The sequence below is a fragment of the Danio aesculapii genome, chromosome 16 (genome assembly GCF_903798145.1).
Source record: "Danio aesculapii chromosome 16, fDanAes4.1, whole genome shotgun sequence".
NCBI classification, from domain to species: Eukaryota; Metazoa; Chordata; class Actinopteri; order Cypriniformes; family Danionidae; genus Danio; species Danio aesculapii.
In genome coordinates, this window is record NC_079450.1 from 53398186 (window position 1) to 53423350 (window position 25165).

The following is a 25165-nucleotide window of genomic DNA, read 5'->3' on the forward strand; positions in this document are numbered from 1 at the left end:
AGGTGTTGCATAAAACACGTCATAAAACACAAGTACAGCGCTTTCTTTCCGCACAGTCGCTGGACTCATCATTTGGAGAATATGGTAGGTCTGATTTATAACCGGCGTTTTTATGGAACAGCTGGAAAAACTAGTCATAATTTACGTCAACGTTACGCTGTATTAATTTTACCTCAGTTATTACAAATGGTTGTAACGTCCTCTAGTATTTCACTAAACTGACGAAATGGTGTTTAACCTGTTTAGTCCGGGTTTCTGAGGCCCGTGCAAACATAGACAACTTTGTTTAGATTTTTTAAATTAAATATTTATCAGATATTTTATCGAAATGACGAGTTTGTAAGTGTACAGTATGTAAGTGTTATACATAGAGGTAAATAAAGATGGTTTAATATTCCCACATTCATTTGGCAGTCTCTATATTGTTTACCATGTTACTTTGAAATAGAGGTAAAGTTAGTTTTATATTTGTATATTCAGACTTTCTCCTTAATAATATAATTTCATAAAAGTATTCTTTGCAAATTCTAAATGGGGAAATCATATTAGCAGCCAATGACTATCAAAGTACAACATTGTCCACAGTAAATTAGATAGTAATAATGTTGTTTAGAAGTCATACTTGCACACTAATTCTGATTGAATATTTAAAGTAACATGGTTAACAATATAGAGACTGCTAAATGAACGAATATGAACCATAAATGAACGATAAAACCAACTTTACATCTATTACTTTGAATATTCGATTGGAATTAGCATACATTATTTTGTTTACATTGTTTTACTTTGATAGTCATTTGCTGCTAATATGATTTCCCTATTTAGAATTTACAAAGAATACTTTTCTGAAATTATATTATTATGGAGAATGTCTGAATATCCGAATATAAAATCAACTTTACCTCTATTTACACACAACTTACATTTACTCCGAGAAGATTGGCGTAAAGTTAGTTTTATATTCACACATTTTGCCTTTATCCTTAATAATACAATTTATAAAGAATTATTAGCAAATTCTACATGGGGGAATCATATAATCAGCCAATGACTATCAAAGTACAACACTGTTCAGTCAATTAAATGGTGATAATGTTGTTTTGAAGTCATACTTCTATGCGATTTCAGACCCAATAGTCAAATTAGCATGGTAAACAATATTGGAATTTAATTAATTAATGTGCGAATATAAAACCAACTTTACCTCAGTAAAAAATTATTATATCACAGACACATTAATAAATGTTGATAATTTCTAGATTATGTAGTTACACTTTAAATAAAAAGTCTTGTCGCGGTTACTAATCACTAAGATAGTAAGTAGTAGTCCACACCACCTAATTTGATGAAATATAAATTTGAAAGTCAAAGCTGTGAGTATTTTTCTGGAGCATTTTCACTGGCGTACACATGACACGCTCCTAAATATGCAGTTCACAATTCTGGTTAAATTGCAAATCATTATCAAAATCAAAGGGGAAACCACTCATTATGTATGTAACCTCTGAAGAGGTCTTTAAGATGCTTTATGGCTTTATTCTAATATTAATTCTAAATAAAAACAAGTTGCAGAAGGACGTTTACAAGGAAACTTGCATGTCATTGCTCAAATTGTTCCTTGTTGTTGGAGGAAGTAAAAGAAAAATAAATGAATGAAATTGTGGAGTGGATAATTAACTTATGTAAAGTCAAAAATAAATAGGGGTCGAAGATCAACAGGTGTTTCAGACTAAATCTGTAATGCAGATTTAGTTTTTCTCTATACTTTATAATGTGTCCTGGTTGATTAATTGCATGTGGGTTTTTCTTTTGTGCAAAATAATAATAATAATAAAAGCAGATTAACATGGTTTGTAGAAGAACCAATGCATAGCGTATTTTGATGGAATTCTTTAATGATACTTAACAAATTGCAATTGATTACTGATATTAACAGGCTCTGTGTAGTCCTAAAACACTTAGAATTGTCACTTTAAGTCTTAATTTAAGTGATCTTAAAGGCCTATCATTTGGCACAGTCCTTTAAACTACAGATTTACTCATTTTGAGTGAGCTTTTTATGATTTAATGCATCATATTTTTCTGCGATCACTTAGGTCAGAATAAGTATGCGAGCAATTCCATGAAAAAACCTTGCCATGAAAAAAAAAATGTTAGTTTTCAGCAAAATAGTGAAACCGTTTCTACATTTTTTGCCTTAGCAAGTATTTTTCAAACTATTATTTTTAATTTACCGAAGTCACACAAGTGCCAATTTCACATCTGTCACATGCACAACAGAGAGATGTCACATCCATAACGAAGATTTTTCCTCATAAATACAAAAAAATGTAAATAAAATAAAATGAATAATTTTTGTTCTACAAAGAGCCGACTTTTATCCTTTTGATTAGCATTATTTCTTTTGGGTTGGTCCAGTTTAATACACAGAATTTCTACAAAGTATGTTGTATACTGTAAACTCACAGACTTTTTTTTTTGTTGTTGTTGTTGTCACATCCATAACGCGTGTTTATTTCCCTCATTTAAAATCTAAAAAATGTTTACAGATTGATATTTTCTGATCCCATAATTCTATGGTTAGTTGTTTTGAAAAATATAAAGCGATTTTTCAATGTAATGTTAACACACACTTTATCTGTGAATTTATGTTTTGAGTTTTTACTGCGAATGTCACATCCATAATGCTGGAATTGCTCACGCTTGAACGTTTACGCTAAATGATAATTTAAAAAAAAATCTAAAAATGTATTTCACGCTACCATTATAAGAAATATTTATTTAATTTTGGTGTGGCTAGAGAAAAGTTGAGCCCTGAAAAGTCAAGTGAAATGACAACTAATTTCAATACAACATTATGAAGCCACAATCCATTTGCTCATTAAGCAAGGTCATACATAACACACAAAAAGTTAAATGAATGAGGAGGCATGTTGACATAACTTCTAAATCAACTATTTAAGCATGCCAAATTCAATTGTATGCCATGGTTTCCACTACATTCATTCTTCCATGGCAGGGCGCTACACCAAAATTCACCTCGCCACTGCTGCATTACTACTCATTCAAAACATTGTCTTTGTTTGTTTTTTTAACTGCGGGTTATAATCCCACCAAAACGTGTTAAATAGTAAGTGAATTATAACAGCGCAAATTTTTCTGGAATCGTAGCACTGCTGTGCGTCATTTGTTTAACCCTTTAAGGTGACATGCTGACTGACTGACTAACAGGGCTGTGTGATGCGCGAGGCCAGCAAACATGACGTAGCTTTCAGTTGAGATGAACACAGTTTCCATAATTATACTTTATAGATAGGCTTGTGCCGGTATTCGGTAATGCGATAAATCACGGTAATGAATATGCACGATATTGTTATCGCGGGCACTTTAAAATACCGTGAAAAATAATAGATCCAAATTTATATTCTTAGAACGCGCCTTAGCTTATTTTCCATCAACCGCTTGAAGAAACACTGCGTATATGCTGCGCAGAACTGATGCGCACTCTGGTGTAAACAATCCCCGCATGTAGAAGCACTGTGGCACGCCGCCGCCGCCACCGCTCTCTAATCCTCACACGAAGAAGAAGCATGGCGGAAGGAGGAACGCTGCCGACAATTTATCCTCCTTCAAAAAAAAAGTCAGAGGTTTGGAAATATTTTGGGTTCCAAAAAAATGCAGAGGGATTGCTGATCGAAGACTGTTTCTCTTTGCACATTCACTTTGATATAATTGCTCAAGTTTACTTTTATATTGTGTATTGTTTTATTTATATTTATTTGTATTTAAATGTTTAAAGTACTTTTAGTTAATTAAAAAGTTATTAAAGTTACTAAGTTGACGAAACTGAAGTTTTTTGTGTTTTTTTTACCTGTTTCTCTAGTAAAATTACAATATCGTGATAATACCGTATACCGTGATAAAAGCTCAATCAATTAATCGCAGCATGAAAATGTGATACCGGCACATGCCTATTTATAGATAATACTTTAAAATTTATAGATGACTTTATCTTGGCTGTTTCACTTTACTTCAGGACGCTGTTATTGCCGCTCGGTAGGTCTATTAGATGCATTCATAAATATTCATAGTAAACCTAATAAATAAATCGCACCTCAGCAGCGTTTATATGAGCGCACAAGAAAACCTGCACTTGAGCAGCGTATATTTGAGGACTTGCAAGAAGTTTTGTGCTCGAACAGAGGAAATCTGCGCGCAAGCTAAGTGATTCTCATGCTTGTTTTTCGTAAATGCGATCTCGACTTGTAATACTGCGCTCGCAACATTTGTCATTAAAAAATGCCACAGGTAGTTGGTAGATCTATGTAAAAGGCCCAACATAGTCTGCCGCCACAGCAGGAAAAAATCCTAGAGGAAACACTGTATGCATATATAATATATATTTTACCAACAACAAAATTGTGGCTAGTGAAAATCAATGGATAGTGATGTTGGAAAACTACTAGCTACAGTGGCTGGCGGTCAAAAAAGTTCATGTCAAGCCCTGCTGTCACACTATGTGTGCAGGGTAACACACAAAGAGTTAAGAGGCTGTACAAGTTCTGATATTACCAGGCCAAGTTCAGGATTGAAAATGATTCTGTGATGTGGTGCACATTTGAATAATGCGTTTGTGTTTCAGCCTTTTTCAGAGACGAGAACAGCATGTCAGCGCAGCATATGGACCACGCAGAAGCTCATGCACTGAAAACCCCTAAACCTTCACACATCCATCAATATGCAGTCGAGGTGTTTTCATCAACCCACAGGCCTGGGCCAGGACCCACACGACCTCCTTAACCTGCAGATGAAGGTGGACTTCTTCCGAAAGCTGGGGTACTCGCCGCAAGAGGTAAAAGCTGCTTTGAGGAAGCTCGGCCTTGGGACGGACACTAATGCGGTTCTGGGGGAGCTGGTCCGTTCAGGGGCGAAGGCTGTGCCCTCTTCTGTTTCCGATAGTGATGATGGGGGCTCAGGATTGTCCCATAGGGGAGGGGGCTCCTCTAGAGGACAGGGATCTAAGCTGGATGACACCACTGAAGCCGAAAGCGACCTGAAACCTATAGTTATAGATGGCAGCAATGTGGCTATGAGGTAAGGACTGTTTGTTTTGTTTGTTTTGTTTTTTTTTCTCTTCCTTTTCTTAGAAAGAGGATTCTCAGAAAGAGTTTTTGCATAATCATGCCTGTTGGTTTAACAAGTATGAACAAGTTACAAAGGGAAATTCGGGACAATAAGCTCTGGTTGTGAATTGAATGTAAAGACTTTCACTTTGGTCCACTGTTGGACAATGTTAGACGATAAGAAGTTTTAAACATGAATATGACAATAAATAAATGAATAAATGCAACCCTGTATCAAAAAACTAGTCATAATGGTCAGTTTTCTGAAATTGTTATTTATGTATCTGAAAGTTGATGGATAATATTTGCCTATTGAATTAAAAAACAATTGAATTTAAAGACAATATTAAGTTTTAATCTTAAATATGGCATCCATATAAATGCAGCCCAACATTACAAAACCAGTCATAATGGTCCGTTTTCTGAAATTAGGATTTATGCATCTGAAAGTTGAATAAATGAGCTTTGGATAATATTTGACTGTTGAATTTAAAGACTTTCACTTTCACTTTGGTCCCTGTTGGTTCATGTCAGACAATATGAATTTTAAACATGAATATGGAATCCAAATAATTGATTAAATGCAACACTGGGCCACAAAACTAGTCGTAATGATCAGGTTTTTTGTGATTTGGGATTTATACATCATCTGAAGCTGAATAAATGAGCTTTGTGTTGATGGATAATATTTGACTATTGTATTTAAAGACTTTCACTTTAATCCCCGGTTGGACCATGTCAGACAATATGAATTTTAAACAACAATATGACATCATAATACATTATTAAATGTAACCCAACACCACAAAACCACTCATAATGATCAGTTTATTTGTAATTGGGATTTTTACATCATCTGAAGCTGAATAAATGAGCTTGCATTGATGATAATATTTGACTATTGTATTTAGAGACTTTTACTTTGGTCCCCACGTTGGTCAATGTTAGACAATATGAATTTTTATACATGAATATGACATCCATATAATGGATTAAATGCAACCCTGGACCATGAAACCAGTCATAATGACCAGTTTTTTTTTTGTAATTGGGATTTGAAAGCTGAATAGATGAGCTGTGTGTTGATGGATAATATGTTTATTGAATTTAAAGACTTTCACTTTGATTCAATATGAAGTTTTAACCATGAATACTTATTTTAATAGACGTAATGTTTAAAAAAACTAGAGTTTTCTTGTTTTGACACATTAAAATATGTGGTTAAGAAATAACTACATTTGTTTTTTCCAAGTCCATTGGTCCAACCAGGCCATTACAAACATCCTTAGTGTTTAGCTCCATATAAGTCTTAAATCTCATTCATAATGGTCTTAAAGGGGTCTTAAAAAGTATTAAAATTGACTTGATGAAGCTTGCAGAAACCCTGAATTAACATTTCTAGTTATACTCTTAACTTTACCCCTAAGCATAGCAGAGCCCTCACCCTAACATTGAACCATATCCCTCAAACTCTAACACATTTTCTAGTATAGTATGTAGTACACATTAAGTATATAGTCTTGTATTTAATGCTAGTACCTACTTCTTAAAGGGACTGTTTTCTCAGTAATGAACATTTTCCTCAGCATTTACTCTAAACATTTATAAATATCACAACAAAGGAAGTTGCATAAATTAAACTGCCAGCAATCTATACTACTAGTCAAAAATAGTTTTGGACTAATGGAGGATGAAGAAACTATCGATGACCGAATTTTCATTATTGTGTGAACCGTCTCTTTAAGGCCACCTCATAAAAACTGAGACCTGAAAATCTATTTTTGAATCCAATTATTAGGAAATGGCAAGTCAGACTAACAAGTATCAACAAGTTTGGATACAAAAGAGGAATTCTGGAAACCAAACAAACCTTTCCCAAAATGAAAATCACATACTGTAGCCTTTAACAATAAGCATGTTAAAATTAAATATCTAAACGATGATTTGAATGTCCCAAATGTCTTGACACACCGGTTGTTAAATAATTCAGTTTAGAAAGTACTAAGTAGCATGACATCAATGAGTTATCACTTCCCATATTGAGTTGCTCACATTGCCTTTGGGCTTTATGCGTAAACCTGCTTCTTCTGAAAGGGTTTGTACTTCCCCCTTTGTCAGTATGCGTCTCCGTTCACCAGTATGCAAATCATATGTAGTGTTTTAACCCTTACGCCTCTAGTTGCTCAATGCTCAACACACCTAGCAACATTTTTGGTCATGCATTCTTTCTGCAAAGGTCACACAGGGAAATTCTGCCAAAGACTTTCTTATCTTTTTTTTTTTTTTAGTAGATCCAATCAAATATTGGACAGAGATCAACATTTGTGTTTGACGGACTTTTGATGTTTTGGTATGTGCGACAACATATAATGGTGTAATGGAAATTGCCGTGTTTATTTGGATGAAGTCTTTCCTCATTTCTGTCGCTCTTAACTTTCAGTTTGGTTTTTTTTTTCTACCTGTTGTACCATAAATCTCTTGACAGGCATCCTTCAGCAGCTGAAGTGTGCATTCCAGCTGTCTTGTGGTTATCGCAATTTGTGATTGTGCAAATCAGGTCGTGTTTTAGCGTTATTGCTGTGAGCAGTTACAATGTTTAGACATCTCTGATGGATTAAACGGTTTAGTTTTGATTATTAATTTGAGAGAATTCGTAAAGGTCTAAGAATCTGTTATCAGTACTTTTCATCGACATGGTTATCAGTTGGTTTCATCAATGTAAGTTTGGTTTATTCCATTTATTCAAATGAAGAATTATGGTTGAGCGACTTGGCCTAAAATCAAAATCTCGATTAGTTTTAGCCAGATTACAATTAATTTACATTTATTTAATTTTTTTGCCCTCATAGTAGGGCTGTGCGATTTGGGGAAAACATCTAATTGCGAAATTTAAATAATTAATTAATTAATTTATTTATTTATTTATTTATTTTATTTATTTTTTGGACAGATATTGCGATTTTGATTTGTGATTTAATTTTGTTGTCAAGCTTCAGCTCAATCTGTATTGTAGCTTCCTACTGCTGAAATACTGTGAGTGTTAGTTATATTATACATAACTTATATTAGCAAACAACTCTAAAATTGTACTCTGCTGTTGCTTGTTACTAGATTGAGTGTCACTGGCAATACTTTTAGTTGACTTTTTAGAAAGACGCTCCTCATATAGCCCCTGTGGTGCTTTTTTGGGTGCTGTCATTGTATTATCTCAACAATTATTAAGGCAACAATTCTGCAACAGCTCTTTCAAATGACCTGGTTTCGTTTGGTGTCTGTGACTTTGAAACCAAGATATTCCCATATTACCGACGTGCTGTTTTTCTTCGATATTAATTAGTCTATTAAGGCTTCTTAAGCAGCAGATGCCATCATCCCATTCGTTCGCGCTTTCCTGTTGCGCAAATCTGATTGGGTAGAACGAAAGTGTGCTCACTCAATTTGCTAGTAAGACCGTCACACACAGACAGCAGTTGTGCAGTTGTTTGGGGTGGGGGAAGTTAAATAATATATATTACATATCGCAGCCACTTGCAATTAGCTAATCGCAACATTTCAAATCGCAATTGCAATTCGATTTCGATTAATCGCACAGCCCTACCTGAGTTCCCTGACAGGTTTTGTACAGTAAATATGCTCCCATATTACAAGTGAGAGATTTATAATTGAAGGGTGAATTACTTGATTTTAAGAGTGCATGTTTCCTTCAATTATCTACTATTTATGATTATTCATTGAACATCAACGTTGAACAACTGAAATTAAAACGCACATTGCCTAAAAAAGTGAAAATGAATAACTTTCGCTTCTGGAAACAAAATAAATTATTTTCAACGTTTTTCATATTAAAAGTAGAAAATAAGCAGCATCTCTTCTAAATAATATAACTCTTGCATATCCTGTAAATAATATTTTAAACGGTGCATTTCTCGCATCTTCTGTAAACAAATATTTTAATGTAAATAATAATTTTAATATAATGGAAAATATGCCATCTCAAGACATCTCTGACGCAACTTTCAATCATCGTCAATGTAGTGCAAAGTAAGGCTCAAGAATGGGTCCATCATCCTTCTGGACCAGGGATCAGATGCGGCTGCAAAGTGGTCTTCAAAGGCTGATTTAGACTTCTGCTTAGGGCTGTGCAATTTGGGGAAAATATCAAATTTCTTTTAAACGGATATTGCGATTTCGATTTGATTTGCGATTTTAATTCGTAGTCAAGCTTCAGCTCAATATTCTATAAAAAGCAGTGAGTGTTGTTGTTTCAGAAACTGAAAACATTAATTTATTTTATATTATATTAACTTTTATTCAAATTTGAGTTATGGCTTTAGTTATCTTCTGGTGCCTTACTGATGTTTTTTCATATGGTGTAATGGCTGCAAACAACTCTGAAATTGTACTTTTGCTGTTGCTTCCTGTTTTTATTGTGAGTGTTCCGCATAGTTCGGTTGCACAATTCTGATTGGGCAAAACGAAAGTGTGCTCACTCAATTGGCTAGTAAGACTGTCACACACAGACGGCTGTGAAGCATTTGCTCTGGGTGGGGGAAATCATATAATGCATGTAAATTTCCTATCGCAGCCTTTTGCGATTTAGCTAATCACAACCTTTCAAATCGTGATTGCGATTCGACATTAGCATACAACCATACATTGCATTATCAAAAATGATGTAACATTTAATACCTTGTAAAAAAGCATTTAAGACTTTTTAAGGGCCTTCATTATCTCTACATTGATTTATCAACTTTTAAAACTGAAGACCCTGCAGACACCCTGAATAATTTGTTCCTTTTATTATAGTTTTGCAACTATTAAATAGTTTTAAATTCAAAATTGTAATATACATTAGTGTAAAACCTATGAATGGTGAAAAAACGTGATCTTTAATCCTGTAATAAAACCACCTGGGTCTCCACTTTTGCCATGGACCCTCCTTTTGGTTTTAACAAACCCTCAAGTTTTTTCTAAAAACTTTTAACAAAAAACTTGGGTTGGTTCAGCTCATTTTGAATAGGCAGTTTTGAACAAGCAGCAAAAATATTTGACCACCAAAGGCCTCCAACATGTCGGTACAGATTAGCAGTATTTAAGCATTCACATTTACCACACTAATGTAAACCCTCTTTTACTGTCCCTCTTGTTCTTTAGTCATGGAAACAAGGAAGTGTTTTCGTGCAGAGGGATTGAGCTGGCAGTCGGCTACTTCCTTGACCGAGGGCACAGAAGTATCACCGTGTTTGTGCCTTCCTGGAGAAAAGAGCAGCCCCGGCCTGATGTACCTATTTCAGGTAGACACTCCCTTAACACTATTGGTAAAAAAAAAAATGAGTCATCAGAGACCGGTTCTGAGATCTGAGAGAAGAAAACGCCCGTCTGTCTACTCTGACTTAAATACTGTAAAAAAAATAAAACAAAACAAAGGTATTTTTGTAACATTTTACGTGAGCATACGTGCACGTAGTCACATATACAGTTCAGAAGGATTTTATTAGTTGGGGATCAGTCTTGGGAAAGATGTACTTCAAAAGAGTAATTCATTGCTAATTACTAAATACATCCTAAATCAAATGATGGATACAATTTGTATTCAAATTACTTTTCTAATAGCTTACTCTGAAAAGTAATGTAGTTACTCAAGTAATTTAAGCACTTAAACATGAACAATCTGCATAGACAAAAGAAATTAAACTCCTCTAATTCTTTCAATTTTCAAGTCAAACAGAACATTTTACTTTGTTTTTAAACACTTAAATTAAACAACATGTCATGTAAATATTTATTTATTTATTTATTTATTTATTTATTTATTTATTTATTTATTAGGCCAGCTAGCTATTGCAGGTAAACCTTACTCCTCTGACATCAAAGGGCGCCCTAGCGACAGGCGCTAGAGGCCATGATCTTTAGCCTCCTTGTTAGGGCTGGTTTATACTGCTACGTTGAGTGATCGGCGTGACTCACGGTGCATGCCTTGCGGATAGTCATGCATTTATACTTCTGCATGCTGTTTGTGTTGCGTTCAGTTCCAGCTCAGCGCGGGTTGGGTGCAATAGGAATGCTGGATTATATGTGGGGGCTCGTCCGGGACGGGAGTGAGGTTTAAGAGGGGGACCTCAAAAGGTGCTTTAGCAACAGACACTAGAGGCCATGGTCTTGAGCCTCCTTTTAGAGCAACCGACTCCCGTGCACAGAATATTGGAAATAGTGGCTGCAGGATATTGGAAAAATCTAATATTGCAATAATTTATTTTTCTGCTATAGTTGTTGTGATATGAATAGGGTTTCACAAGACCGTTGGAATTTCTTAGGAGTCTACAGTGTTCAGGTACATAAATTCAGGTATCACAATGCAATAAATACGTTTCTTACTTTGCTTTGTCTCGTTTCTAGTCCAAATATCTAAAAAGTCTTAAATCAATTAAAAATATTGTTTTGTTTTCAACTTCATAAGAAATGTCAAAATTAAGAGTTTTTTCCTTAAAACAAGCTAAATTATCTGCCAGTAAAATAATCTAAGTTTTGCTTTAAAATTTGAACTAAAACAAGCCAAAATTTCTAAGTTAGAAAAACTTATTTTCTGTGCATAAATTGTGTGTGTGTGTGTGTATGTATATGTGTGTATGTGTGTGTGTGTGTGTGTGTGTATATATATATATATATATATATATACTATATATATATATATATATACTATATATTGTACAGCTGTAATATATGGTGGTTCTCTGAATTTATACTTTATAATTCTATCTTAGCTAACTTGTTTTTCCTAAAAATATACACTTGTGTTGATGAATGTAGTCTGCTTTATTTGAAAAATATAGTTTGATTTGATTCGTGATTTTTACAGAACTACTGAAGCAAGTAGAAGCAACTGTAATAAAATTACCCAAAATTCTGTAGTAGTCTAATAGCATTAACTATTTACACCCAATGCTGTCAGGGATGCATTTAATTAATGGAAAGACAGTGTTATAAAATAGTTCCTGTTCAATCAAACTGTTCATCTAATAATGAAATTTATATCGTAGTTCCTTATATATTATGTATACATGAGTTCAGCATATTAGAATGGTTTCTCAATGGTCATGTGACACTGAAGACTGGAGTAACGATGCTGGAAATTCAGATTTGCATCATATGAATGAATAAAACTTCCAAATAAATAGTAGCAGGTAAAACAATGTAATAGAATTTAATAATTATGGTTTTACAGTAGTTTATCAAATAAATGCAGCCATGGATAGATAGATAGATAGATAGATAGATAGATAGATAGATAGATAGATAGATAGATAGATAGATAGATAGATAGATAGATAGATAGATAGATAGATAGATAGATAGATAGATAGATAGATAGATAGATAGATAGATAGATAGATAGATAGATAGATAGATAGATAGATAGATAGATAGATAGATAGATAGATAGATAGATAGATAGATAGATAGATAGATAGATAGATAGATAGATAGATTATTTGTTCCTCAAGAGATTTTTGTACAAGAACAAACATTAGGACCTTTGTTTTTAGGACGAAATAAACATCAGTGTTCAGTCTGTCGGCCCTGAGGTGTTGAAGATAATCTTACTTGTTTCTACCCAGAGTGTCTGTCTTCTTTGTGAATGCCCCCTGCTCGGATTCCTCAAATCAATTCGCGCAAAAACCAAAACAAGACTAATAAGGAAGAGTTGCGTTTCCTGCAGGTTTTACTGGGAATTCCCCACCAGGAAGTTCCAGAGCTTTATCGCCTCCAGATTAGCTGTGAATCTTTAATGGAGTCTACAGTAGCGCTGTGTGAAGGATTATCATTGACCCTTTCCTGTTTCGCAAATCATGTCCTGCTGTTCATTAACTAAATAAAGTCATTTACCATGTTATGTAATATATGGCTGGGGGGGATGACCTTTCTCTCTTTTATCAGTAATGTAATCACACCTTACAATAAGGTTTCAATTGTTAAAATATTTCCTAACATCAGCTAATTAAGAACTTTACTTGTACAGCATTCATTAATTATAATTCAACATTTATTAATGCATTATTAGCTTCCAAATTCATACTTGTTAACATAAGTTAATACACCGTGAGTTAACATGAACTACTGTATTTTCATTTACTAATGTGAACAAATACTGTAATAAATGTGTCATTGTTTATGTTAGTAAATGCATTAAATAACATTAACTAATACAACCTTGTTTCCCAGTTCTGGGTTGCAGCTGGAAGGGCATTCGCTGCATAAAACATATGCCGGAATAGTTGGTGGTTCATTCCGCTGTGGTGACCCCTGATAAATAAAGGACTAGGCTGAAGGAAAATGAGTAAATGATAATACATCCTTTTTGTAAAGTTTTACTGGTGTTATAACACTCAAGTGCAGATAAGAGCTTGTTTTCAGGAGCATTTGTATCTGGCAGGGTGTCTACAGGGTCCTAAATTATTAAAAGTTTAAGAGTAAATTTAATTAGATAAATTGAAGGCCCTATTTTAAAAGTTTTAACTGCTGAGTTACAAGGTATTCAATCTTACTATAGTTGTATTCTAAAGTTTGCCTGAATTTAATCTGCGAATATCGGGATGCTGTGTAGTTTCTGAAATCGATAAACTCCTGCTGGATTTGACGTCACGCTGCTTTGTTTACCACTGTAACACCATTATTCCTGCTGTTTTACTGTGCGTTCACACCGAAGGCAGGGAGAGCGTCAAAGTAGCCGGAAGTCATTCATTTTCAATGGAGGATGGCGACGTTAAGCGGCAAGGAGGGGTGCAGTGCGTCTTCACCAGTGTGTGGGTCGAGGAGAGTTGAAATCAAGTCAACTTTATGGTAATGAGCTATGACGCGGTTCGGCGGCAACCAATCAAAATGTTCAAGTCCACCGCTTGAGAGGATTCCAGAGAATATAGTCTTATGAACTTTGGTTCTCAAGCCGCCTTTCCACTGCACACGACAAACGACAGACTGGAAGTCATTCATTTAGAATTGAGAGCATCCTGGGAGTTGCGTGGAGTTCCGATCATCTCCGTATGCGGACAATTCGGATCCGATTTGAGCTGCAGAGCCGTTTAAATATTTGAACTCCTGCAACTAGACTGTATGCGACTGGCCGACCAGATGTGATGTACTCCAGTGTTCTCCAAGCAGGTTCGTGCGTGCAAAATGGAAAATAGTAGGGTTTTTTTTTCATAATTTTTTTTTTTTATCAGAAAAAAGATTAAAAAAAAAACATTTCTAATCATAAATGAGTAATAAAAAATATTATTTTTTACGCTCTCCACATTCCCTTAATGTTTTTGTGGTCTGTTTCTAATATTTTTTAATTCAACCACAGTGAACACACGGAGAATAATGGCTCTTGCTTTTGCACTCCTTTATTTCGGACACTGCGAGAATCAGCTTCTCTCCCATGGTGCACAACAAAACTGAAAATTCTGTGTGACAGCCACAAGGGGGCGTATTCCGACGGTCGTGTCCAAATATCATGTGCAGTGGAAAGGCGACTTTAGGACTACAGTTGTTCCCAAGGGTTTGATTTATTGCAGTCACTGGATTTCCAATTATTTACGATGTTTTCTTACAGGGACATACATTAAAATACAGTTACTGGCGAGTCGATGTACATTTAATATTAAAATTCAATTTTTTTTCTTAAAGCGGCAATCTCATGGCAACTATAACGATGGTACAAAACAGTATTGCTGTACGCATTTTAAGTGAGTTTAAAGCATATGTTCTGTTTATAGCTTTAACAAAGATGAATTGTATACATTTTTTTTATATATAAAATTAAGAATATACAGCTGTATTGTACATTTGATTATTTGATTTCTGTACCTGAATACTGGACATTTTTATGATGCACTATTCTTCAAAATTATCATAGTCTGTATAAACGAATTCACTCTTTCCAAAAAGAGCTATTCAAGTCATCTGCTGAAAATTGAAATCTCGCAATGTACGTTTTTTTAATACTGTGCAGCCCTTGAACACATTGATTTTTCACAGTGTATTTCTATTTTTTATTATGGATGTCGATGACTGCTAGCTTCCAATAGTCTTCGAAATATCATCTTTTGTGCATAACAGAAGAAAGAAACTTAAACACGTTTGGAACCACTTGAGGCTCAGTAAATGGTGTGTACGTTAATTTTTGGCTGAACTAAGTCTTTGTCCAAAATTCCATGTAAGAGACATTGTGAATGAGATTAGCTATCTGTGGATGTCAACACAGCCTCACAATATTGTCTGAGTTTAAAAAATAAATAAGGCCCGAGGCCTATTACAGGAATTATTACATCTCTTGTCCAACACAGCACTTATGTTGTCAGTTTAGTTGCCACACAAGTAGAATATCAAAAACACAACACAATGAACTTTACACAGTGGGGAAAAAAACACAATATTGCAATTATTTTACTGTATAAATAGTTGAAAATGATCATAAAATCATTGCAACTTTACACAGTGGTTAAAAAATAAAATAAATCATAAAATCATTTAAACTTTACACGGTGGTTATTAAAAAATCACATTACTGCAATTATTTTACAGTTTGAAATTTTAAAAAAATAAACTCTATATATATATATATATATATATATATATATATATATATATATATATATATATATATATATATATATATATATATATATATATATAGCCTTTTTTTGCTGTTTATAAAGTTTAGAATGGTTATAAAATCATTTCAACTACACAAAGTTGTTAAAAAGAATCACAATTTTGTAATTATTTAACTTTTTATAAAGTTGAGAATAATCATAAAATCATTTCAACTTTACACAGTGGTTAAAAAAGGCAATATTGTAATTATTTTACTGTTTAAAAAGTTAAGATTAATCATGAAATCATTTCAGCTTCACACAGTGGTTAAAAAACGCAATCTTGTAATTATTTTACTGTTTAAAACATTGACGATCATAAAATCATTTCAGCTTTACATTGTGGAAAAATCACACTATTTTAATTAATGAACTGTTTATAAAGTTGAGAATAATCATAAAATCATTTCAGCTTTACACAGTGGTTAAAAAAATCACAATGTTGTAATCATGTACTGTTTTGTAAAGTCGTGAACGATCATAAAATGAGAACGAAAATAAATTTCAGCTTTACACAGTAGTTAAAAAAATCACATTACTGCAATATTTAAGCTGAGAATGATCATAAAATCCTTTCACCTTTACACTGTGGTTTAAAAAAAATCACAATATTGCTATAACTTGCATTTAACTGATCATAAAACCAATTTCAATCATGATTTTGATGGTCCTTTCAAGACGATGAAAAGGATTTGTCTTTTCTTCCAGATCAGCATATTTTGGGAGAGCTGGAAAGAAAGAAGTTTCTTGTGTTTACACCTTCACGACGGGTCGGAGGAAAGCGTGTGGTCTGCTACGATGACCGTTTTATCGTCAAGCTCGCTCATGACCTGGACGGCATTATCGTGTCTAATGACACATACCGTGACCTGCAAAGTGAGCGTCCGGAGTGGAAGCGTTTCATCGAGGAGAGACTGCTCATGTACTCCTTTGTCAATGACAAGTAGGTTATTATGCTTTGGGATTGTCATTATGTTGTTCAATGGAAACACATTGGCTCATTTATTAGTTATACAATAAGATATATCCATTACTGATTTGATCTTTGGTTATTATGGTCTGTCTCTACTTAAAGAAATGCTTGTTTTGTTATAAATTTAATTAATTTCGTTGTAAATCTATATCCATAAATTTACTAATACCATAACATATTTTCCTGCTTTTCTGCAAGAATTTAGTCATTATTTAAATACTATTTTAATGTATTTTAAACTTTTTACCCTCAAGTTTATATTCATGTTCTTTATTTTGTTCTCTTTCTTACTATCCTTTTTCCATTATTATAGCAAACTAGGGCTGGGCGGTATGACTAAAAACATATATTTCATGGTATGATTAATGTTATTTGATGGTAACAATATCAATGATAAATAAACTGAAATACTTCAGAATTAGCATCTGTTGCTCATTATTTAGCCACACCCACTTATTTACATGTCATAGTATACACGGAATAAAAAAATCTATTGCAGTTGACGATGATTTATATCATCATACTGCCCTACTATTCTTCAAGACGCTTTTAGTAATCAATCATCTTATTGTACTGTATGATCTACTCCTAATTACTTTATCTTGTGCAGGTTCATGCCACCTGATGACCCTCTCGGCCGTCATGGTCCCAACTTGGATAATTTTCTTCGGAAAAAAACAATGTTGATTGACCACAAGCGGCAACTCTGTCCGTATGGTAAGCAGTTAGTTTATCAGCGTCTATCATTGAGTATTTTAAATGTATATTCTGGAATATATCTTACGTTCTACTATACACTATAAACCACTTATTAAGCTTAATTTCTAGGGTTGTTAATTTAAGTCAAGGATATTATGAATCCAATTTACTTTGACTTGTATTTCACTGCAGACAATACATCAAACATTATTTAATGTGTTCCTCATGATTTTTATTCGTGGGTCATGTTGTCTTTGTTTCCACTGTGTGATGATCCATCCCAGTAGGCTCATAGCTCAGAGAAGTCAATGGCGCTTCTGGACACTGTTAACATAGGGCCTCCTTTTGGCACAGTACAGTTTTATCTGGCATTTGTGGATGTAACTACGTATTGTGGTACTTGGCAAGGGTTTGCCAAAGTGATCCTGAGCCCATGTGGTGATATCGCTTATAGATGAATGATGATTCATGATGTAGTGAGGGATCTGAGATCATGATACTCCAGTTTAGGCTTGCTCCATTGTGCTTTACACCCTGAAATTCCTTCAGATTCCTTGAATCTTTTAATGATGTTATGCACCGTTGAAGGTGAAATATCCAAATGTCTTCCTCTCTTTCTTTGAGGAACATTGTTTATAAACATTTCAATAATTTTCTCACATATTTGTTGGCAAAATAGTGATCTTTGGCCCATCTTTGCTACTAAAAGACTAGACTTTTCTTGGATGCTGCTTTTGTACCAAATCATAATAACAAACACCTGTTGACAATCATCACCTGTTTCAAATTGCATTATTTTTTTAACCAGTTTACCTGACTACTAGCCCTAAATTGCTCCTGTCCCAACTTTTTTGTAATGTGTTGTGGGTGTTGCGTCCCAGGACGTATTTGTTTCTGTTTTGTATTTTTTTCTTTTTTTTTTCTCTCTGCTTTCTCTGGAGGTAATGACCGTCACCTGCTGCCACTTATGAACCGCTCCGTGATTGGAGGACGAGAAAAGCAGTGGGCATTTAAGTAGCAGTTCTCCACTAGAACAGTGTGTTTTTCTGTGTGTGTGTGGAGGCTTTGTTTTTGTGAGGCTTTATATATCTATATACATATTTAGATTGATCCTTTAAGCATTACTTGTTGATTAGGAGCTTTAATTTGTTTAAGTTCTGTTGATGCTGTTGAGCATCTGATATAGCTTTTGCCTCAAACTCTTTTTGATTGTAAGTTAATTTTTGTTTTCAATACTACTTTGTTGTCCACTCTTTATTCTGTCTGGGATTGGGTTAGTAGGGGGGGGACGTGCCATTTTCCTTTTTGTAACCATTTTCTCCTGTTTAAGTTAGTAAGGGAGTGAGTAAGGGAGTATTTTTGATGTATTTTTATTTTATTTTCTTTGATAGATTATTCAGTTCTTCCCTTTCTCAGTTGAAGAACGTTTGTTTGTTGTTTTGGCTTGAAGCCCCTCTTGAAGGTTTTTTTTGTTTGTTTTTGGAACCCTCCCTTATTCCTTTAATAAATATTGTTCATCTTTTTTCAAGTTGCATTTTCTTTGTTTAGTCCTTTGAGAAGTTGCTAATGGGACCTCACTGCTGACACACACACACAAAACTCCACTAATATTCTGTTGCATTCTTGTGTCCCCCTAGACAGAGTTGAGGGGAACTAACAGTGGGTCTGAATGACCGGAAAAGGTGTATATTAACAAATGAAATGAAGTAAATAACATGAAATTTTTTGTGTTTATATTATCTGCAATGAAATACAAGTCAAATTAAATTTAAAAAATCACAACTTTTTTTTTTATTTGCCTTTTTCGTACAGTCCCAACTTTTTTCCTTTTTTTCTTTTTTTTTTTCATGTTATGGGTTTTCCCCATCACAGACCGTTAAGCCAGATTTACAATCTTGTAGGCCAGTGATGAGCTACCATTCAGTGATAAGGAAATTATATGATATGGGGTCTTTGCACAAAAGTTAAACATACTAAAATATGAAATGTTTCAAAGCAGAGTAATTCTTTAACTATATAATGTTATGTTTGTTATAATAATGCCCGAGTATAATTTTACAAAACATCTAAAAGGCCATGTTTGACTCAAATCTAAAGAATGGAATGGGTGTCGTTTCCATTACCCATTGAGAGTTTTATAGATTATAAGTAGTGTTAAGTTATTAAATTACGGCACTAATACACTGCTGTGCCCCATCGTGCCATCTATGATAATGCTGCACCAAAACTTAAATGGAGATGCTGTGGATTAAATCACCAAGACCTTATGCAGCTGTAAAAATTACTACATATATGCTAATTATAGTGGTTTTAAGGGTGTCCGTGTCTATTATTTTTAAGCCCTTCCAGTAAATTCTCATGATGGCGAAATCACTTACTCAACTGTTCTTTGAGGGTGTGCCAAAGCAACAAGTAGACTGTCATTATGCTAATAAATAACATGTGACATGACTAACAAAACAAAAACATAGCTGAAGCTATTCAAATAACTCCCTCCAAAAGCCTGTGAACACGTTTTGGTAATTTGTGTGGTTACCTGATCTACAACTGTTAAGCCATTTCTTGAGTAAAATCCTCTATGTCTTGCAGAATCTTCACACTGTCACTGTAATTGCAGGCATTTAGGTACTCGCCCTGTTTTTAGCATTCAAAGTCATTTTGTAGTTGGTCTGTCAGCTGCTAATTATTTATTTGGACAACTACACAACAGAATCTGTTTCTGCCGACATTCTTTGGGACTGTTATTAAAGGGATAGAAAAAAAAAATCACCATTTACTCAACATCAAGTGGTTTGAAATTTTCTGTATTTATTTTCTTCGGTTGAACCCAATACAAGATATCCTGTCTGGGGTTGTCAAAAGTATCGAGTTTGATACTTTTTGGTATTTTTTAAAACGCCCATTTTGCACTAACATTTGTGTGTCTATTTAAATACTGCTGATTGGAAAACAGAAAAAGAAAAGCTGCATAGATCAGCTGATCTGTCAATGGGATGACGTACTCAGGATCTGCTGATGGACCGACTGATCTACAAGACTTTTGTCTGTGTATCTGTGTTTGCACTTGGTAAAGAGTGGTAAGCTAATGACCTTCACAGCCAATCACAGTCATTTCTGTTGAGTGTGTGAATACAATAGCTAATCAGCAGTGTTTAAGTGCTAAACAGCGCTTAAATGTTAGCGGGAAATGGATGCTTTTAAAATTTTAGTACTGATTGAGCCAAAAGACAAAGCTCTCGATTTACCAGTCAATCCATGTTCCTACTCTCACCTATGGTCATGAGCTTTGGGTCATGACCCAAAGGACAAGATCTCTGATACAAGTAGCCGAAATTAGTTTTCTCTCGCAGGGTGGCAGGGCGCACCCTTATAGATAGGGTGAGGAGTTCTGTCACCCGGAAGGAGCTCTGAGTAGAGCCGCTGCTCCTCCGCATTGAGAGAAGTCAGCTGAGGTGGCACTTGTTTCAGATGCCTCCTGGACGCCTACCTAGGGAGGTGTTACAGGCATGTCCCACCGGGAGGAGACCTCAGGGAAGACCCATGACACGCTGGAGGGACTATGTCTCTCGGCTGGCCTGGGAACGCTGCGGGATCCCACCGGAGAAGCTGGAGGAAGTGTCTGGGGAGAGGGAATTCTGGAGTTCTCTCCTAAGGCTGCTGCCCCTCGACCCGGCCCCGGAAAATCAGTTAAAAATGAATGAATGAATGAATGAATGAATGAGTAACAGTTGGTACTGAACTTGATACTTTTGACAACCTTATTCAGTGTTGGTAAAAACCGCCGTTGACATCCATAGTAAAAACAAAAAATATTATGTATAAGAGTACCTTCCATTGTGTTCAACAGAGTAAAGAAACTCAAACTGGTTTGAAACAAGTTGAGGATGAGTAAATGATTTTGAGGTAATCTATCCCTTTAAGGATGGGAATCATATGTGTAATTTTTAGAAACCTTGGTTATCTTTCTTAGGTACCTATGATTAGGGTTGACAATAAATTCTGTGGGAACTCTGAAGCAAACATTTGTTTTTTTCTCCTTAGGAAAAAAGTGCACATATGGGATCAAGTGCAAGTTCTACCACCCAGAGCGCACTAATCAATCCCAACGTTCTCTGGCCGATGAGCTTCGGGAAAATGCCAGACTGTCTGGTTCTAAGGAGGACTGCAGAGTTTCCGAATCTCTAAGAGGCGTATACCCAAGAAACGACCCTGGATCCTGCTCTCCCTCCCTGGAGCAAGAACTGGAAAAGAAGCTGAGCTTGGAGCCCGAGAGCTCTAACAGCAGGGATGTCTTGCTCCACTACTGGGATGACATCATGTCCATAAAAAAGCCCTCAAATAGAGCACCGGTCGGACCACACAGTGCTTTGGAAGACAGAACCAGTCTGCATGCACCATATTCAAAAAACCCATCCATTTTCAGTTCCGACTCTGGGCTTGGATCCTTCGAAAGCCAATTTTCAGAGCAACCCCAGAGTTTTGATGAGTTGCACAGGATTAGATCTTGTCATCCCCCAATGCCTGATAATCCTGCGGTACCTGCTGGTGGCCAGCACTATTATAACAACATTAGTCATTTCTCCAGCCTTCAGCCAAATTACACTGCTTACAACTCTCTACCTCTGCCTAACCCTGTCCAGAATTACAGTCTTCCTGCTTGTGGTGGCTGGTCTTACCCATACTACTTACCACAGGTAACCGGTTTAGCAGAGCCTTTAACAAGTCATCGTTCACAAGGATCCGCCGGTGACTACAGAAGCCAGCAGCATTCAGCCATGACACAGTCCAACGCTTTCCAAGAGGAAAGGGAGGAGGTCAGGAAGAAGCTTTATGCCATTTTTAACCCACGTCATGTAAATAAAGTTATGGATATGTTCCCTCAGCTGAAAGATGCACAGCAGCTGGCTGCAGAAGTTCTCAAACTCAAATCCAGCGGAGAGTTCTTCTGATTGTTTGAAACTTGAGGATCACGGAAAAAGACTGCATGGCAGATCTCTTAAAAAGAGCGCACTCTCTAGAGGAATGCATGAAAATATTTACCTTAAGGGGTATAACAGCTTGAGCCTGAGGAAATTCCCTTAAAGAAACAGCCTTGCATTTTATTCTCAAAAGGGTTCATAGTTGCCTAAAACATACTTTGGCCATCTGCATTACGAAACAGTCAGTGAGTTCACTGTGGAAATCATGTAATGTTTGGTCTTCAGACAACCCAGTAGTACAGTACAGTGTAGTAGAGTATGGATCACCCTGATCAGGCTTGTTTCCACTGCCAGCTCTACCCTTACTTGGCAGGCAAGGTGTATGCCAGAAAGTTGCAATTGATGTAATTCTTACTCAAAAAAGAAAGCTGCATAGGCCGTTCACATAACACTCAACTTCACAAAAGTTTCAAATGTAGTTGCATGGCAAGTGTATGCAAATAGATAGACGAAGCAGTAAGCCATGAGCTTTCCACACAAGCCCAGCGACGGGTTGCTCCCCCCAACACCCACCCCTACAATACCCAATTTAGGGGCCCAGTGATGGGGTTGCTCCCTCCAACACCCAGCCTCATCCCCCTATTCACTTATGACATCGTTAATGTACCCCCAGCTTATCAGTTACAAGATCGTTAACGTCTCCTCCCCCTTCCCTCCCGGTACTGACGAGATCGCTAACGTCAACCGCCACCTATCCCTCCGCCTTCGGTCATCACCTTTTCTCGAGGGGGCCCCCATCAAATATTTGTGTATACTGTAGGGCCCAAAATTGCTAGTGACGCCCCTGGGTACAACCTCTGTTGTGCGAGATCAGGCATGTATAAGCTCGGTCCCGGAGGGCCGGTGTCCTGCAAAGTTTAGTTCCAACCCCGATTAGACACACCTGGGCTAGCTAATCAAGCACTTACTAGTCTTTCCAGAAACACCCGTGCAGGTGTGTTGAGGCAAGTTGGAGCTAAAATCTGCAGGACACCGGCCCTCCAGGACCGAGTTTGGACACCCCTGTGCTAGATACTCGTACGAAAATGTTCCAAATAAGTGGTACGGTACAATTAGCTATTTTGGTATCTCCGACAAGCGGAAGCGGAAATTAAAATCGGACTGTACCAAACCCTACTGTACAATTTGGTCTGTGGAAACAAGCCAGATAGTTAGTCTGCATAATACAGTGGACATGGAAGTTCTTGCCATTAGGAATCCACTAGCTGGTACTTGATGAACATTATCAAGGAAGGAAATGTCACTATCTTGTCCCAATAATCAAATACAAGTTTAGCACATGACTTCTGAGAGTGTAGCTTTTGACGTGTTCCTCTTTTCTGTGTTTTGGAGGTTTCTGAGAACTCTCACAAACCTAAATGACTTATCACACAGTACGTGTGGTAACTATGTATGACTACAATGTCAAATCTTTGTCTAGATGTTGTTTTTTTATAGGGGTTGATGCACATTGCGTCAATTGTTGCTCCTAATGTGTAGCAAACTGTACCTTGACGTAAAGGATACAGATTTAGTTCGAACCGAAGCTGATGTGTAACTTAAAAATAGTTGTAAGTAATTGCAGTTATTAATAACGACCAGTCCTGTTTTTTTTAATGTTCAGGGTTATTTTGTAGTTAATAAGTCTAGCTGCTAATTATTCATTCGAATCATCTCCACCTTAGAGTCATTTTAAAAAGGAAAAGATGTGCTTCCTTGTCTGCTATAGGCATTTTGCATATTCTGTTTCAGTTATTAGATATGGAAATCCCCTAAAATGATTTATGACCATACTTATTACTTTATTACAGACATTACGTCAACCTATTTGACTCCGGTAAGATAAAAAAAAAAATGCAATGAGTCACAGAGTACTAGACACTACATTTTAATTGTGCTTTAACGTTACATGGTCCTGTTTTGTAACTCCGAGCAAGTGGATTTTAGCAATTTCAATGTATAAAGGAGATCTTTCCTGCTATGCAAAATGTACTTTCTTTTCAACTCTTTGCACTAATTATACAGGCTTTACTTTTACGTGTCAGAAGACGTCAGAGTCTTAATATAAAATGATGAAATAAATTTTAGATCACAGTTCAGCAGAATGAAAATTGTCATCATTATAATAAATTATGATGTTTAAATGTGCTGATATTATTATAATGCTTGACGTTTTGTGATACGACACTAATATTTTATCATCCATTTTCAATAGAGTTGGCTTTTGTGTTGCTATAACACTGTCGTGTGTTTTTGAAAGTCTGTTGTTCATATTTAAAGACACTGACAGCGGTTTTTCATTTTGTTCCTGTTTTCTTTTATGAGAAGACGGCCTACGTTTTATTTTTGTTAATTATTGCATCTGTTTGCAAAGATGTGCCATTTGCATGAGTGTTTTTTTTATATATCTTTACATAGATCTACTCTTCTGTATGTACATGAATGTTTATAACCTGCCAGTGCCTTATAATCATTAATGTGAACAGGAAAAAGAGTTCTCAGTGTTTTATTGGCAAATGCAATAATAAAAAAAAGCTATTAAAATGTAGCTGTGGCTTTTTAATGCACAACATCTCACACAAGTTTACAAATACTACTAGATCCTTAAATTGACAGTTCACCCAAAAATATGCCATTATTAATCCATTCTCTACTTGTTCCAAACCTGTTCAACTTTCTTTCTTCTGTTGAACGCGAAGGAAGATATTTTGAAGAATGCTGGAAGCCATTGACTTCCACACTTTATTTAAATGCAGTGGTTCCCAAAGTAAAGGT

The 25165-nt window shown here is 35.6% G+C and overlaps 1 protein-coding gene across 1 annotated transcript; it reads left to right on the forward strand.

Moving 5' to 3' along the window:
• Positions 1–24938, forward strand: LOC130243667 (endoribonuclease ZC3H12A). The gene is made up of 6 exons (XM_056475932.1): positions 1–84; positions 4646–5097; positions 10281–10420; positions 16469–16703; positions 17344–17450; positions 21474–24938. Exons 2-6 carry the CDS (start codon positions 4742–4744, stop codon positions 22379–22381), a joined length of 1746 nt encoding a protein of 581 aa, XP_056331907.1. The 5' UTR covers positions 1–84; positions 4646–4741; the 3' UTR covers positions 22382–24938.
• The last annotated feature ends 227 nt before the right edge of the window (positions 24939–25165 follow it).

Coding starts and splice junctions, on each gene's coding strand:
- LOC130243667 (XM_056475932.1), top strand. CDS start 4,742: ATGCAGTCGAGGTGTTTTCATCAACCCACAGGCCTGGGCCAGGACCCA. Junction 10,421..16,468: donor GCCTGATGTACCTATTTCAG/GTAGACACTCCC, acceptor CTTTTCTTCCAG/ATCAGCATATTTTGGGAGAG. Junction 16,704..17,343: donor TACTCCTTTGTCAATGACAA/GTAGGTTATTAT, acceptor TATCTTGTGCAG/GTTCATGCCACCTGATGACC.